Here is a 16,722-nt window from a genome sequence, read left to right as displayed (position 1 = left end):
GTGGGCGTAGAGTAACAGGAATCCTTGCCTTCCCATACTACTGGTGGCCTCGAGCTATCACTCCCTGAAGTTTGGTCCTTGTGCTCCTGCCTCTGCGCCGCATGGTCAGCTCGCTGCTGCTCGGTCTGGCTTCACGTAAGGAGTAATGATCGTCAGCTCAGTGACGGCCCCGGAGTGATCGGTGCTTCCCTCTGCTTCCAGTTATTTCGCACACATGGAGGGCTGTGGTGCACGTCTGCGCAAAGAGATTCGAGACACTTACTACCAGTTTGTTCTGTTTTTGGTTAAAGCAGTTAAAGAATTTAGCAGCATGAACGACAGGTATGGTATAACTTTATCATTTCTACAGAAAACATCATTTCTATTCTTGCTGACTTTAAAAGAAATACACGTTCGGTGTTGAAAATGTGGAAAATACAAAGTAAAAAAGACACCCCCTGGTGTTACCGTCTAGAGCCAGTTGGTCGCTTGGAGGCACTGGTACATTTGTTCGAGCCTTTCCCATGTGCTGTGTTGTTTTTCAAGGGGCCAGCCCTTGGTTTCCGTGAGAATGTGTGGCCTGACCTGTGTAGTTGCTCATGTTTCAGTGCAGTTTTAAGACAGGAATGTGAAGCCATCCCCCAGTCTCGTCCCTCATCAATCTGCACTGAATGAATGACCTGTGCTCGTTTGGGGCTGGCTCCTTGTCAGGATGTGATTCTTCCTCCCCGGCCTTGTCCAAAGGGTACCCTGAGACAGGCGTGGCTGGGCGGAAGCCTCACAGCGCACTTGCAGGACCCTTGCCAAACTGTCCTTTGAAGGGGGCTTGTGTGGGATGCGGGAATTTGAAAGGACGGCTGGCCCCTGTGCTCTCTGCTCACAGACACCCCAGGTTCTGACTGGCGTCCTGTGATGGGCAGCCTGGGTAATGCCCTGTTTCATGGGTCCCCTAGGTCGCTGCTGCCTGCCTTGTCCTGTGTGCAGACAGCCCTGCTCCACCTTCTGGATATGGGCTGGGAACCCGGCGATCTCGCTTTCTTTGTGGACATTGGGTTACCACACCTCCTCATGAAACTGTCACAAGAGAATATAAGCGTCCACGACAGCGTGATCAGGTAAGAAGCCAGAACTGCAGCCTGCAGTTCCTGAGGCAGAGGGCTCAGAGTGTAGCTGCTGGCGTGATACTCCCCGGAGCATGTCCTGGCTCTGCTGACACCGAGTTGGGTAGCCCTGGGCCACTCGTTTGACCCCGCTGTGCCTCAGTTCCCTCTCCTTACACCTGGAGGTGATGGTGGAGGGTAGATGGCGATGCTTCTCAGTTGACAGCAGTGTCAGCTGCATGGAAGGGTCTGGAAGCTGGTGGAGGTGGGTCAAGAGGACCTGGACCCTCTGTGGTTTTGGAGCTTATTGAATTGGAGAATCTTTTTATTTTTTGATTACATGCATGTGGGATTTTATCCTTTGTAACCTCTTGCACATCGTAAGGACTTAGGATGTGAGAAACAACAGTACGCGGATTTTCTTTCCTTCCCACTCTTTGTGTCTCTCCACCCTGCCTGAGTCTACTTCCCATCAGCCACTCGTGTACATAGAAGTGAGAACAGAACAGGAGAAGGACAGCATGGGGAGGGGAAGTTAGTGAGTCAGCCTTGGTACAGGCTCCACTTTCTCAGACATTCTGGGAAGAGGAGCCAGAACTACCCTGATTCCTTGTCCCAGAGACTGGCATCGCCCTCTGTGAGTGGACGTAGCTGGGGTGGCATATGAGCCCACGGGTGTGCCCAGAGTCCTGCCCACCCCCTGCGCCCTGGTCCCCCAGCACCCAGCTGGAGTGTGAGCAGGCCTGACCGCAGTCTGTTCACACACCAGAATCAGCAATGTGTCTGTTGGTAAATGGTTTGCATTTGTGGTTCAGCAGATCCTTTTATATTTGAGGTTCTGGTTGCTAAAACAAACTAGAAACCGAAATTACAGAAATTCATGACTTTGCATCTAAAAGGAGCCTGTGAGATTACCTGTATGAAACTCCTTGTTTGCAATGAGGAGCCCTGAACCAGGGCTGAGTGCCATGTGAGGGCCAGGCAGCTGATAGGAGCGCCATTCCCTGGGGTGCCTGCCTCTCTCCTGCTGATCCACCAGAGCCACTTGGGCTGCAGCGCCAGCACATGGTAGCTTCACCACATGAGGCTGGCAGGGTCTGAGTCCTCATTCAGGGTCGTCTGCTCCGGAAAGGGCATTTCCCTTACTGCCCTGGGCCGTCAGCAGCCTGGACATCAGGGGGCTTTTAAAAACCAGAGGTGCGTGCCTTTCGCTCGGAAGTCTGAAAATGCTCCGTCATTAGACCTGTGGGACAGTGTGCCACCCAGCACCTGTGGGTTATTGGGAGAGGCATCCTGTTTACTGCTTGTGTCCTTTCAGCCAGTGCAGTGAAGAAGATGAGCTCGCGGATGCCAAGCAGAATTCAGAATGGATGGATGAGTGTCAGGATGGCATGTTTGAGGCCTGGTATGAAAAAATAGCCCAGGAAGATCCAGAGAAGCAGAGGAAAGTAAGACCTCTTCACCAGAGTTTTCTGAAGTGATTGGCTGGGAGTTTGGAGAGGAGACTGCCCAGGGGAATGTCAGCAGACCATGTCCCAGAGGGCTCCCAGTGTTAGTTCACACCCTCAGGAGATGCTGTCACTGACTCTGCTCTGTGGCCTGGGGGTGAGAGGGGTTCCCAACCCTGGATTGACCAGATCCTAGGGAGACGACTCTGCTCTGTGGCCTGGGAGGGGAGGGAGGGGGTCCCTGAACCCTGGATTGAGTGGATCCTAGGGAGACAACTCTGCTCTGTGGCCTGGGGTTGACCACATTCAGAGCACAGCTCCTTCCGATAGAACTGGACTCAGAGCGTGGGCTTGTGCAGCCTGAGCATGACATAAAGTACCAGCTTATTAATTTACAATGAGAGAGAGGATTGCCCAAGGGTCTGGGTTCTTGCGTCCTCGGGTAGCATGCTCCCTTCCTGCGGGCGTAGGAGCGGGAGCCAGATCTTCATCACGGGCTGACTGCCGGGCGCAGAAGCAGCCATGTGCACTCGGAATTGGAATTCTGTTGTTCTGATGTGCACCAACCTGCCGCATCTATCTTCATGTGAGATGTTGGTGTGTCAGAATATGTGATACCAAGTGGCTCCTGCCTCAGAGTCCTTCGTGTTTGTGGTGGTGCATGCCTGCTGTGTGCCATTACGGGGCTCACGTAGCACCTTTCTGGGGCTTGCATGGGGCACGCTGATGTGGCCTCTGTGACTTAGTGACTAATGTCCCATCACTCTGGGCTGTAAAGAGAAATTGTACCGAGGCCTATGGCCACTCTCCAGTACAAACAGCTTGCTTGCTCTCCGAACACTGCTCTGTCCCACCCAGTCCCCAAGCCAGAAGTCTGGATGTTCTTGACCTCACCTTTCTTGACCCTGCGTCTGGTCCGTGCCCGAGGTGCCACACCATTTGGGCCTGCCCCCTGCACCGCTGTGTCTCCCCTGGCGCCGTGCGGCCCCTGCCCCGTCACAGGGTACTCTGACAGCTGCTCCCGTGACCGGTCTCCGGGGCTGTGGCCTGGACTCCTTCAGTCCATCCTCCACTCAGCAGAGGAACTTTGAGAACACTCCGAGTGATCATGTACCACACCTGTCTCTTGGTCTCCTGCATTCTGCAGCCCGGTGCTGAGAGGCGGCCAGTCTTTGGAACTGCTATCTGGCCTCTTGATGCTTCCTGTAGAACTCAAATTTTGTTTGGCATGCCTGCCACCTGCCTCCCCGCAGCAGATACCTGTCTATCTCTCGGGTCTCAACCAGGTCTTGCCCCATGACCTTTCCTGACAGTCTCTGGTGCCCTCTGCAGGGTTTCCTTGGCCCCTGACTTCATACATCAGAGCTGTTGTCACCCTGTGCGGTCCTCAAAGGGATTCCCCAGTAGACTCCAGGCTCCTCCCTCTCCTCACCCTCGCCCCTGGCTGCGTGGTGGATCTTAAGTACCTGTTGGAGGACGGCTTGATTGATGAGTCTTGGCCCCATTGGAAAGTCTGTGGGCTAATTGTGTGTATCTCTCCCTACAGATGCACATGTTCATTGCTCGCTACTGCGACCTGCTAAACGTGGACATCTCCTGTGATGGCTGTGATGAGATTGCCCCCTGGCACCGCTACCGGTGTCTGCAGTGCAGTGACATGGATCTCTGCAAAACTTGCTTCCTAGGTATGTGCCACCCCCGAGCCAGTCATTGCTCTATTTTCTGTGACCTTATCATTTGTGTAACACCTCTTGTGCGAGATAGAAATACTGCTGGTGGTATAACCTGACCCATGGGCAGATAGGAGCCTTATCTCCCTGAGTGAACGAGAAGCTCCATAGCTATTACCTGAGGTGCTTCTGTCTTCCCTCCTGCTGGGTGTAGGTACTCGGTGAACACACAGCACCACTGAATGTACATTCAGCTAAGTTTCCGGAACAGTTTTTCTCTCTGAATCATGCAGGGTTTACAAGTAGATCTACACACGAAAGCAGCTCTCAGAAATTCTTGACTATACCTGATGTACAGCAAATTGACAGTCTGAGCAGCCGTGTGCCTAGCCCCATTGTGCAAGCTACCGCCCTGTCCTGGGAGCACTTACAGTCTTAGCAGGGGCCTGGATGTCCTCGCACAGTGTACGTCCCAGGACAAGGGTGTGCATGCTGGGGTACAGGTGGGGGGTACAGAGTTCAGGCCACACAAGTTCAGAAGTAGCCACAATCCCTGTTGCAGGGACGGCTCGGGAGGCAGCGGGAGGTACAATGTGACTCGGTCTCTGAAGAAAGTCAGAGCTGTGTGATGTGAAGACACAGCGTGAGTCCAGGCCCAGGAGTGAGCATCTGTGGTGTGTCAGTGTCTTTCCGGCTGAGTGATGGGCTGAGACGGGGGCTCCCAGACCTGGACCCTGGGGCAGTGGGGTGTTGACATCAGCAGACTTCTGCTGGAGGAAGGTGCTCTGGCCTTATGGGAGTGTCCTTTAGGGAGGCAGTCACAGCAGCGACAAGGGACTTAGTGCCTGGACCAGGTCCTCGGCAGTAGGAGCAGAAGTGGGTTAGCTGCCCGGAGTGGTGAGCAGGATGTGGTGGAGCTTGCTTGGACCACACAGGACATGGACAGTTTCTCACTCACTGGGTTTGAGGTTGTGGAGTCTGTGGTTCTGGAATGAAAAAGTGAGAGCAAAAACCTGGTCACTCCTCAGTGCTTGTTAACAGGAATACACAGCAGACACTTCGTATTTGTCAGAGGAGGGGTCACACAGGAGACGGCTCACGGTGGGTACACAGGTATTCTCTGTCAGGTGGTGGTCATGATGGGAACTGGTGGGGCTGTGTGGGGCTGTTAGGAGTCTATCCCTGGTACATGGCTGAGAAGTTCCGTCCTGGGAGCCCTGGGCAGGACAGCCCGGATCCAGAACATGCCTGTGGCCCCTCACATCCTGAGCAGGAACTTGGCAGAGTCCTGCTTCTGGATAGTTAGTGTTTGGAAACTAGCACTTCTGGAAGCCCTTAGCCCGATGACCTCATGCTGATGTTCTTTCCTCAGGTGGGGTGAAGCCCGAGGGCCATGGAGATGATCATGAGATGGTCAGCATGGAGTTTACCTGTGACCACTGCCAGGGTTTGATCATCGGCCGGAGGATGAACTGCAACGTGTGTGATGACTTCGATCTTTGCTACGGGTGCTACGCGGCAAAGAGATACTCTTACGGGTATGCCTGCGATGACCTCTGGCCACAGAGTGCCTTCTTTGTGTACTCCTTCGCCTTTTTTTTTTTCCTCAGTGATAAAAACCTTTTTACTATAACAGATTTAAAACACACCCACAAGTAAAGATGCTTGTACTCTGAATCCCCTACGCAGATTCCACAGCTAGGCAGAGCTTGCTGTATGTGCTTAGCCTATTCCTTTTTTCCTTTATTACAGTATTTTAAAGCAATTCACAGACATTAGATCATTTCCTTCATATGCATTCCATTCCATATCCATCTCTGAAAATTATGAGTGTTTTCTCACATTACCAAAATGATATTATCACATTCTAAGCATTTCACAGTGAGGGCTCCTTGGCTCCTGCTCTCCATTGTTTTGCCTGGGTAGGGAAGGGGGCATGAGATCCTGAAGTGGCTTGTACAGTGTTTGTGTTGCTTCGTTGTTCTAGGCAAAGGGTATTTAAACTTCAGTTACCACAGCCTTAGAGGTCACAGTGCCCAGTGCTGACCCTGAGCGCTGCCTTCTTTTCGAGCCCTTACAAAGGCTTGTACGCCATGAGCATGTCTTGCCTTTGCAGCCACTTGCCCACCCACGGCGTCACAGCCCACCCGATGGTGACCATCCGGATCAGCGACCGGCAGAGGCTTATCCAGCCGTACATCCACAACTACGCCTGGCTGCTCTTTGCTGCCCTGGCTCTCTACAGCGCCCACCTGGCCAGTGCAGAGGACGTGGATGGTGAGAAGCTGAATCCCCAGGACCGTGGCAGTGCCAGCCTGCTGCGGAGCCAGTGCATGCAGCTTGTCGGGGACTGTCTGATGAAGGCTCACCAGGGAAAAGGTAATTGTTCCTCGTGCATAGGACCAGGACAACTCTCAGCTGCTTGGGTGGGAAGAGCCTTTGCAGAAGTGGAATTCTGTGCTTGGTGAGAGGCAGCCCGACCCACTTTCTACCCCAGGCAAGGGAGAAAGCAGTTCCGAGTTCACCTGCTTCTGAGTTCAGTCCACATTCCTATGTGCATTTGAGAAAAATGACATTAAAAATGCATTTAATTTCTCTAAAATATTCATGTGAAGATGTAAAAAAAAGTAGTAATTAAGACTCTTAATGTCTGTGGATGAAACATTTGGTGTTTGAGCCTGCTTGGCTTAGCTTTGCCGAAGGAGTATTGTTTTGACCCAGGTGTGCAGATCTCCACGTAACTGCATTCTGGATGAGGGCCGTTTGTAGTTATAGTTGCTTGATTAGTAAAATACCTGGCTGACTTTGACTTTACTGAGGGGCATTGAGGAGAACCTAATGTGCGTGTTCCACTTCTGAGGTGTTGGGAGTTCGAGGTTCCCTGTTCTGGTGTGAGGTAGGGACACCTGGTTGGGCAGCACGTGCACAGTGCTTCAGAGCTTGTCAGTGGGAGTGTAGACATCTGATTGTGTGGGGCTACTGTGCATTGTCATGTTAATGACTTCTGTGAAGGCAGTCCTGTCTTGTTTTGGTCTTCTGCTGTTAATCAAGTCTAGGCATGCCTCCTCAGGCTTTAGGTGCTTGATGTCAGGAGCCAATTAGATGTGGATAGCCAGGGAGGTTGGTGTTGGTGCGCTTCGATTTGGTTTGTGGGGAACCCAGCCATCTTTCTCCATGCAGTGTAGAATGATGTATGGCATTTGCAGGAAATGACCTCACTGTAAAACTTCTAACCATTCCCTCATTTGCTCCCCATGCAGGTCTGAAAGCTCTAGCTCTCCTTGGTATATTGCCAGATGGTGAACCTAGTCCAGAAAGTCGGGCCCCACCCGTCACTGTGCCCACCCACACGGCAGAGGAGGAGAGAGCTGTCTGGGGCCCTGAGGACCTGCCACATACAGGCCTTTCTATGTGCTACAGTGTACGTCACAGTGTATTACTACACAGAAATCTCAGGCCGAAACGAGGAGCCACTTAGGGGTGGGGGCAGAGCAGAGAGGTTGAGGCACAGACTCTTGACCCAGACCCTGGGTTCCAGCCACTGCTCTTCCAGGTCCTGGGCACATTACCACAATCTGCTTCACTTTCCTGTCTGCGAAATGGGGTGAGAATAGTAGTACCCATCCCATAGGGTTATTCTGAGGATTTACACATATCACATCGCCAGCTAATGTGTGTACAATGCTTAAAACAGTGTCTGTAGTAAATTCCATGTCAGTGCTACCTGTTACCTGCCTTCTGGTGGGAGTATAAGGAAGGAAGACTATGCATCTAAGGAGGTGAGTTCCTGGCCCATGGTGAACACCTCATATGTGAAGCTGTTAGTATTTTAGAGAGAGATAGGGTACGTGCGTGGCTGTGGGGCAGAGGGAGAGGGAGACAGGATCTCAGACTCCATACCCACACTTCATCTCCCGACTCTGAGATCATGACCTGAGCAGAAACCAAGAACCAGATGCTTAACCAGCTGAGCCGCCCAGCGGCCCTTGAAGCTATTTTTATAGTGAGCCAGTAGACCAGTAATACTAAGCGCTCTGCTTTCTGAATGGATATAGTGGTTTGCGTGTTCCTGTGTGAGTAGAAGGAAAGCCTTTTGGATCCAGGTGGAGCCTGTGATCGCAATCCTAAGGTTCGTTTTGTGGAAGAGCACAGCATATGTTCTGCAATGCTGCCTCTGAAACTTGAGCTGGTGCTGTGAGTCCCCCTGACTTTACCTGAGGAGCAGCTGGTGTTTCCTGGTTCAGGGATCCCCCGTTTGGTGGGATTTGATCCCATTGTCCTTTAGAGGAACACAGAAACGATGATGGCTGGTGAAAACCATCCCCTTCATTCGGCAGAGAGACAGCATAAGACAGGCGGTCTGAGCTTCAGAGTGGTCAATACTTTTGACCACAAAACAGCTTCTCCAGGCAGCATTTTAACCACCCAGAGATGGTGATGAGGCAGAGAGGACGTTGTCAGTAGCAACAGTCTTCACTTCTGAGCCTGGAAATAGTTGTGTCTTCCTTTGAGCCTCTAGCATCTTAACACATGCCACCCATGAGCACTCCGCTCCCTGTGTTTCCTCTTGTCCATTAATCTGTCAGAATGACCTGGATGGATTTCTTTTTATTCCATAGATTAAAATCGATGACTGTTCGGGGCACTTGGCTGGCTCAGTCTTTAGAGTGTGCAACTCTTAATCTCAGGGTTGTAAGTTCAGCCCCACGTTGGGCAGAAAGCTTACTTAAAACCAAAATCTTTAAAATCTATTTTTCATTACATATTTTGATGCTGAAATTGTCCCATGTTTAGTGAGTGAGTGGAAGCTCCTTCCAACTGGCCTCTGAGTCTGTCCATGCCCTTGTCTTTGAGTGCTTCCTTAATTTTTGTTGCAGAAAGATGTTTCAGGCTCATCCACAGAGGCTTTCCCTAGTTCAAGGAAAAAGGTCTCAGGAAATGCAAGCCAAGAGCTGTCCTCTTGCCAGTCTGAGCGGCTCACTGCCCGACTCTTGAACCCAGGAAACCCTCCCACTCCAGTGAGAGCCCCTGTAACAAGGCTCCTTGTTACTTCCTTGCTAAAGTAGAATTCCCAGAGGTATAGACCAGCTCTGTGTGGTAGAAGGAACTCCAAAGATAATGTCTTTGTTTTTTTCTTCTTCCCAAGGGAAGAACCTTCCATACATGGCTTCTCAAAGCTCAGTAGAACGTATTAGAGGTTTATAGTGGAGTCATTGCTTGTGAGACTGCAGCTGGCACAGGGGCATTTGGGAGATGTTTGGGGGATGGAGTGCAGTGATTACTGTCTTAATTAGAGCATAGATTTGTCATCAGGAATGAGGGACATTTTCTTATGGAATTCAAAAGTAATTCAGTCTCTAAAGACTGGCTAATGATTTTAAAAATTGTATGACAGCATTAATGAACAAACTCCTTTACATTTTGTTTTCAGGGAAAGGAAGATGGTCCTAAGGAAGTCAGACCTTTAGATAGCAGGCAGAGAAGTAAGGCAGATGAAGAAGGTGCATCCTTAATGAATGGTCCTTCATGCCAGACTCCAATCTCAGACACACCTGCAGATGGTAGCACCCCTGCAAGGCTTCCAGGTAAAGGCTCTGTGATCGTTACCTTCATCTCTTCTATCTTAAATGCTCACAGACCTATCCCTGAGTGATGTATTGCACTGGCTAGTGACCAGGGGCTCCTGGTTTCTCAGTTTTGCATCGGTGGTACTGATAACACTTTGAAAGTCCACTTCCCTTCACTTTGTCTGCTTTCCTCCCTTGTGATTCCCGAATTTACTGTGTCTTCTGTGTGCCAAGCAGTCTGCTAGAGTGTGGGGGGTACAGCAGAGAAAACAGGCAGGCAGACACACACACACACACACATATAGCTCCTGCTCTCATGGAGCTTGCAGTCTGGGAAGGTGGAGACTAAGGTCACTGTAATCTGAGTAGGAATGCGACTCTGTCCAGGAGAGAGTGATGAGTGGGTGCTGGCACCTACTGGTGTTTAACTGGAATAGACAGTATCCACAGGAAGCCTCGTAAAGGTTGGGCTGTGAGGAACTTTAGCTGTGCTACCCTCCCCTGTGGGGAAGGGGTTTCTGGGCAACAGGAGCAAAAACCCCAGAGTGGGAAGCCCCCAGGCTAATACACGGGGAGTCCCATGGACAGGTGCATGGAGCTGGAGCCCTGGAGGGATAGTGTCGCTCCACTGTGGGGGCCTGAGCTGCCTGCCTGGGGACGGCTGCAGCAAACTCAGAGCTGCATTTCAAGGTCAATGGAGGTGCCATGGGTTGAAGAGCCTCCTCTTGGGGCAACCACGGCAGCAGCATCTGTTCACCTGCCTGCTTCCTGACGGAGGCAGAGGTGAGCTCCTGGCATCCTGCCCCATCTGTGGGGTGTGCTCATCTGTGCAGTGCACGTAATTCCACCTTCCAGATAACAGGCCAGCTCTCCTGGTCAGTCCTGGTCCACATGTGGTTCACTCCTTCCTCAGGTGCTCACCGGGCACCTGCTGTGCTCCAGGTCCAGCTCTGGGTGCTTGTGGTGAGCATACACCTCAGGGGAGACAGACAGATAACCCATATCAGTGGTTTGATGCGTTACAGGTGAAAGTGGCCTGAGCCCCAGAGAGCAGACTTGGGGGCGCTCTGCGTTTTCGTGGGGTGGTCAGGGAAGGCCTCCTGGAGCAGGACGGTCTCTGTTGTCTAGCAGCATGTTTGTTTGCCTATTTGTACGTGTTCACAACCTGGCAAAATCTGAACATTTGATGTTTTATAACTCAGATGCTGAGAATACAGTCATGTTGTCTCAGGAGTCCATCGAGGAAAAGGCGGTTACTCCAAGTCCTGAGCAGGTGTTTGCTGAGTGCTCCCAGAAGAGGATTTTAGGATTACTAGCAGCCATGTTACCTCCCTTAAAGTTGGTAAGAGACAAATGGTATTTTCCTCTCTGGAAGAGGGGTGGTGGTATATGTGGAAAAATACATTTTTTTGGAAAGCCGTGTACTGAAACCACCTGTTAAGAACCATCTGTGTGTCCCTGAGAGCTGTATAGTTAGATGTAGTGTCACAGGATGATGCCGGAGAATGTTCACACGTGATCGTATGCAGCTGTTGGTGAAGACACCGCATAGTCCCTTCGGCAGCTGGCCAGCTATGAATAAGATGTGAACAGGCTCAGGGTTCATTTGTGATTAACGTGGATTCCATGGTAAACAGGCATCTCTCCCTCTCTCGGCAGGACCCCACAGTCCCCGTGATAGACCTGGAGCACGTCCTCCCACTCATGTTTCAGGTTGTCATCTCAAACGTAGGCCACCTGAATGAGACCTACCACCTCACGCTGGGTCTTCTCGGCCAGCTCATCACCCGCCTCTTACCAGCGGAGGTAGATGCTGCGGTGGTGAAAGTCCTCTCCGCCAAGCATACCTTGTTTGCAACAGGGGACAGTTCTGTGGTGCCAGATGGCTGGAAGACCACCCACCTGCTCTTTAGCCTGGGAGCCGTGTGTCTGGACAGGTAGCCCCCCACACTCCGCCCTTTAGGTCCATGATTTGGCTGTGGATTGAATCCAATGTGCTGGTGTCTAGGCATCTCTGGTGAGATTAGGATGAGATTTAGTAGAAAAGGTGTCAACTGACGTTAAAATTGTACTTAAAACTCACATCTGGGCGCTATCTGCTGGTTAAACTTTCTGATGGTATATATTCTGGTGGGTTTTTTTCCTGGCAGCAAGAAGTACAGGCTTTGGGGTTCAAGAAAATAGGTCTATCTTTGTTATAAAGCAACATAATCACAATATCAAATATGGAAAATAAAAATGGAGGAAAAAATCACCCAGCTGCACCATCTTTTTTTCTTTTTTTTTCTTTTCTTTTCTTTTCTTTTCTTTTCTTTTCTTTTCTTTTCTTTCTTTTTTCTTTTTTTTTTTTTTATGATTTTATTATTTGAGAGAGCAAGAGTGTTCGAATAGGGAGTAGGGTGGCAAAGTGACATCAGATGTCCCACTGAGCACAGAGCCTGTCCTAGGGCTTGATCCCATGATCCCAAGATCATAACCTGAGCCAAAATCAAGAGTCAGATGTTCAGCCCACCAGGCATCCGCCAGGCATCCCCCACAAGTGCCATCTTAATGCACCTGGTGCTGTGTTAATATATTTCCTCCTTAGGTTTTATCTGTGTGTAAACGTGATTGTGCACAAGTGCACGTGGGTGTGTGACTTTTTACAGATTTTTTTAAAAAAATCTAACCGTATACTGAGTGTATAGGTGACAGAGGCTTTGTTCTGAAGTTCTTGAACCATTGGGTGAGTGGCTGTTGGGCATGCTGTGAGTGGAGTTTTGAGCCGTGCCCTGCCACCTAACGGAGTGCTTGCCTTCCAGCCGGGTGGGCTTGGACTGGGCATGCTCCATGGCAGAGATCCTGCGGTCCCTCAACAGTGCCCCACTGTGGCGTGACGTCATCGCCGCCTTCACAGACCACTGTATCAGGCAGCTGCCTTTCCAGCTGAAGCACACCAACATCTTCACCCTGCTCGTGCTGGTCGGCTTCCCACAGGTATAGCACTGCAAGGCCCAGCGTACCTTCCTGTCCTTGTTGCATACAGCAGGCTCTCTATAGCATATATTTTTGGGAGTTTCTTTCCTTCAGTTACATGATTTGCATTTACGGTATTGGTATACTTTCAGGATTATGGGATGGTTTGTTCAACTGCATTTTTAACATTTTAGCTATTTGACTCATTTTATTAGCCAGTACTTTGAATAATAGGTAACTAATCTATTAAATTACAGAGAACTTCTGAGTATGGTTGTTTCTCACTTGGCATTCATCTTGATCTCATTTTAGTCCTCATGTCTCACAATTGGTTGGAACAGAGAGGGCTGTGAAAACATGGCTTCATCCTGTGGGCATGTAAACCACATCTGTATGGGGGGGTGGGGTGCTGGACTCAGGAGAGCCCATCCTGGAGCCCTTGTAGAAGCTGTGGCACAAACAGAGGATGGGCTTGTGTCCCGTGTCCCGTTATGGGTCGGTCCCTGTGTCTGCTGCCTTCTGAGTTGCCTTCTTGGTCTCTGTCACATTCTAGGTCCTCTGCGTGGGGACCCGCTGTGTGTATGTGGATCATGCCAATGAGCCACATAATGTCATCATCTTGAAGCACTTCACGGAGAAGAACAGGGCTGTGATCGTTGATGTCAAAACCCGGAAAAGGAAAACAGGTCCCAAGCCTAATTATTTTTTCTTAGAAGGGAGCTGTCAAATGACTGCATACCCTGAAGTCAGTGAAGATACTGTGGTTCTTGCTTAAGTTATAACTCCCTGAGCTGCTTTTTCCTCATCTGTGAAGTGATGTGGTTAAATGAGGGTAGATTGGAAAGGTCTTGCCATGCCATCATTTTGTATACACAGCTTTGGGGTTCTGGTTTAGGGTCTGAACGTCTAATACTGTCATTGGCTGATGATTTGTTTTCTAGGGTAATTTAAGCATATCGTGGAATCAGAAGCTACATGAATGTAAAATAACTGAATAATTGTGTTGACGTTTGTATCCCTTTCCATTTTGCTTGATCAGTAGAACAGTGAAAATATAAGACCTTTGACTTAATTTGCCGAACATGAAACACCTTGGAGTATGTCAGTATATGTGTGTAGTTTTGCTTCTGAAACATTCAGCTTCAGCATTAGCATTGTCTGTGCTACTTTTGTGTGTGGTGTGAGATAAAGACCAGGGTTCTTGTTCTTTTCCTTTTCCTTTTTCTTTTTTGCATATTAACTTCCAGTTGTTTCAGGACCACTTGTTGAACAAACTAGTTCTCCACTGAATTATCCTGGCATCTCTGTTGGAGATTAGTTGACCGCCATGGGTGTGTGTCTATTTAGGGTTCTGTTACACACCATTATCTCAAATACTGCATTCTCTCAACTGTTGTATATTTATACTAAATCTTTTTTTTTTTTTTTAAGATTTTATTTATTTATTCACGACAGACACACAGAGGCAGAGATACAGGCAAGGGGAGAAGCAGGCTACCTGAGGGGAACCCAATGCGGGACTTGATCTCAGGACCCCAGGATTACAACTTGAGCTGAAGGCAGATGCCTAACCGACTCAGCCCCCCGGGCACCTGAGTTTATTGTTTAATTTACAAATATTTGGGGGATATTCCAGATATCTTTGTATTACTGATTTCAAGTTTAATTCCCTTGGGGTCAAAGAACATACTTTGAATTATTTTAGTCCTGTTACAATTATTGAAACTTGTTTTATGGTCCAGAATTTGATCTGTTTTGAGTAAGGTTCCATATGCACTTGAAGAGATTCATATGGCAGCCGGGGTGGCTCAGCGGTTTAGCACCGCCTGCAGCCCAGGGTGTGATCCTGGAGACCCGGGATAGAGTCCCACGTCGGGCTCCCTGCATGGATCCTGCTTCTCCCTCTGCCTGTGTCTCTGCCTCTCTCTCTCTCTCTCTCTCTGTGTCTCTCATGAATAAATAAAAAATCCTTAATAAAAAAAAAAGATTCATATATTGGGTTGTTGGCTGTAGATGTCATTCAGGTCAAATCAGTGGATAGTGTTAAGTCTTCCATGCTCTTACTGGTTTTCTGTCTGTCCTAATGATTACTGAGAGAGGAGTGTTGAGGACTCTAACCATAACTGTTTCTAAACTCAGTACAAAATATATCCTTTTTATGTCTGATAATATTCCTTGGCTGAAATTGACTTTACTATTTATGTAGCTTCTCTAGCGTTTGTTTTATTACTGACATTCATGTGGTGTGTATGCTCACTGTGACCTATCTGTGTCTGTCTGTCTGTCTATCTATCTATCTATTTAAAAGGTTTTATTTATTTATCCATGAGAGACACACAGAGAGAGAGGGAGAAGCAGGCTCCATGCAGGGAGCCCAACGCAGGACTCGATCTCGGGTCTCCGGGATCATGCCCTGAAGGTGGTGCTAAACCGCTGAGCCACCCAGGCTGCCCTGTCTTTCCATTTAAAGTGGATTTCTTGGGCACGCTCCTGCGTGTGCCTCAGGGCATAGTGAGTGAGCTCTGCTGAGTGGAGTTTTGAGCCGTGCCCTGCCACCTGATGGAGCGCTTGCCTTCCAGCCGGGTGGGCTGGGACTACCTTCAAATAATATTCTACCTCTTAACATGTAGTGAGGAAGCATGGATTTTGTATTTCTAACCCCCATTCCTTGGTGCTCTAATTGTCACACATTTTACTTCTATACATTATAAACCTCAGAATAAAACATTATTTTTCTTTAAAAAAAGTCAGATGTTTTGGAGCACCTGGGTGGCACAGTTAGTAAAACATCCAGTCTTGGTTTCAGCTCAGGTAGTGGGATTGAGCCCCACACTGGGATGAGTCTGCTTAAGATTCTCTCTCTCTCCATCTTCCTCTGTGCCCTGCCCCCAGCTTGTTCACATGCACACACATTTTCTCTCAAGTAAATAAATATATCTTTTAGAAAAAGAGTTCTCATTTAAATGAATAAAAAAAATAAAAGGTACTTTAAGAAAGATTTTAAAATGAAAAAACAGTATATTTTATATTTACTTACTGACATATTTATCATTTCTGGTACATTTCATTCCTTTGGGTAAACTCAGGTATCTACCTGGTATCATTCTTCAAGCTGAAAAACCTCCCTTAACATTTCTTGTATCACAGGTCTGCTGCTACAGAGCTTTTGTTTTGATTTGTCCTACCAAATATTTATATTTATTTTGATTTTATCTTCAAAAGATAATTTTGTTGCATATGAAATTCTAGGCCAAGAGTTTTTCTTTGAATACTTAAAAGGTTTTGATCCATTTACTTATGGCATACCTAGTTTCTACCACAAGGTTTGCTCTCATTCTCTATTACTCTTCAAATGTGTCTCTTTTCCTTTGGCTACTTTAAAGATTTTTTTTCTTAGTCATTGTTTTTTAGCATTTTAATTAGGATATACCTGGACGTGATTTTATTTGTTTCTTCTTGGGGGCTTATTGATCTGTAGATTTACAGTTTCTATTAAATTCAGAAAATTTTGAGCTATTATGTCTTCAAAATAGTTTTTTTTTTTTTTTTTAAGATTTTATATATTTATTACTGAGAGACACAGAAAGAGAGGCAGAGACACAGGCAGAGGGAGAAGCAGGCTCCCTCTGGGGAGCCCGGTGTGGGACTCCATCCAGGGAATCTGGGATCAGGCCCTGAGCCAAAGGCAGAAGCTCAACCGCTGAGCCACCCAGGCGTCCCTGTCTTCAAATAGTTTTGTCCTCCCTCTCCCCCTCAAAGAAACATCTACTCTCACGGGGGGAGAGACAATAGTCCCAGCTCTGTGAGCTCCAAGAATCGTTCATCCTACTGCTTTCCTAGAACTAGGTGGTTTCTTGCCACATGTTTGTGCGGGTCATACTCAACCAAGAGGAAGCTTCTGTGGCTTTGCACAGAGGTCTCCCAAACCCTCTCTGTATCTGTGCATCTCCCTTCTTTGTGATCATCTGCCCCATAAATTCTTGCTGCCTTGACTTCCCTGAAA

General features: G+C 48.7%; 1 protein-coding gene across 3 annotated transcripts in view; it reads left to right on the top strand.

Moving 5' to 3' along the window:
- Window positions 1–16,722, top strand: part of ZZEF1 (zinc finger ZZ-type and EF-hand domain containing 1) — a 101,204-nt gene that overhangs the window by 66,481 nt on the left and 18,001 nt on the right. For all 3 annotated transcript variants that reach the window (XM_038536383.1, XM_038536384.1, XM_038536385.1), the window contains 12 exons: window positions 202–321; window positions 933–1,094; window positions 2,398–2,527; window positions 4,074–4,212; window positions 5,570–5,735; window positions 6,314–6,576; window positions 7,458–7,618; window positions 9,629–9,782; window positions 10,967–11,106; window positions 11,424–11,701; window positions 12,566–12,740; window positions 13,273–13,405. In XM_038536383.1, the coding sequence (XP_038392311.1) occupies window positions 202–321; window positions 933–1,094; window positions 2,398–2,527; window positions 4,074–4,212; window positions 5,570–5,735; window positions 6,314–6,576; window positions 7,458–7,618; window positions 9,629–9,782; window positions 10,967–11,106; window positions 11,424–11,701; window positions 12,566–12,740; window positions 13,273–13,405 (2,021 nt within the window). The remainder of the gene's footprint in view (window positions 1–201; window positions 322–932; window positions 1,095–2,397; window positions 2,528–4,073; window positions 4,213–5,569; window positions 5,736–6,313; window positions 6,577–7,457; window positions 7,619–9,628; window positions 9,783–10,966; window positions 11,107–11,423; window positions 11,702–12,565; window positions 12,741–13,272; window positions 13,406–16,722) is intronic.

This window comes from Canis lupus, chromosome 5 (assembly GCF_011100685.1).
Source record: "Canis lupus familiaris isolate Mischka breed German Shepherd chromosome 5, alternate assembly UU_Cfam_GSD_1.0, whole genome shotgun sequence".
NCBI lineage: Eukaryota > Metazoa > Chordata > Mammalia > Carnivora > Canidae > Canis > Canis lupus.
The sequence above is the reverse complement of the archived record's forward strand: the minus strand, read 5'-3'. Positions and strand labels throughout refer to the sequence as shown.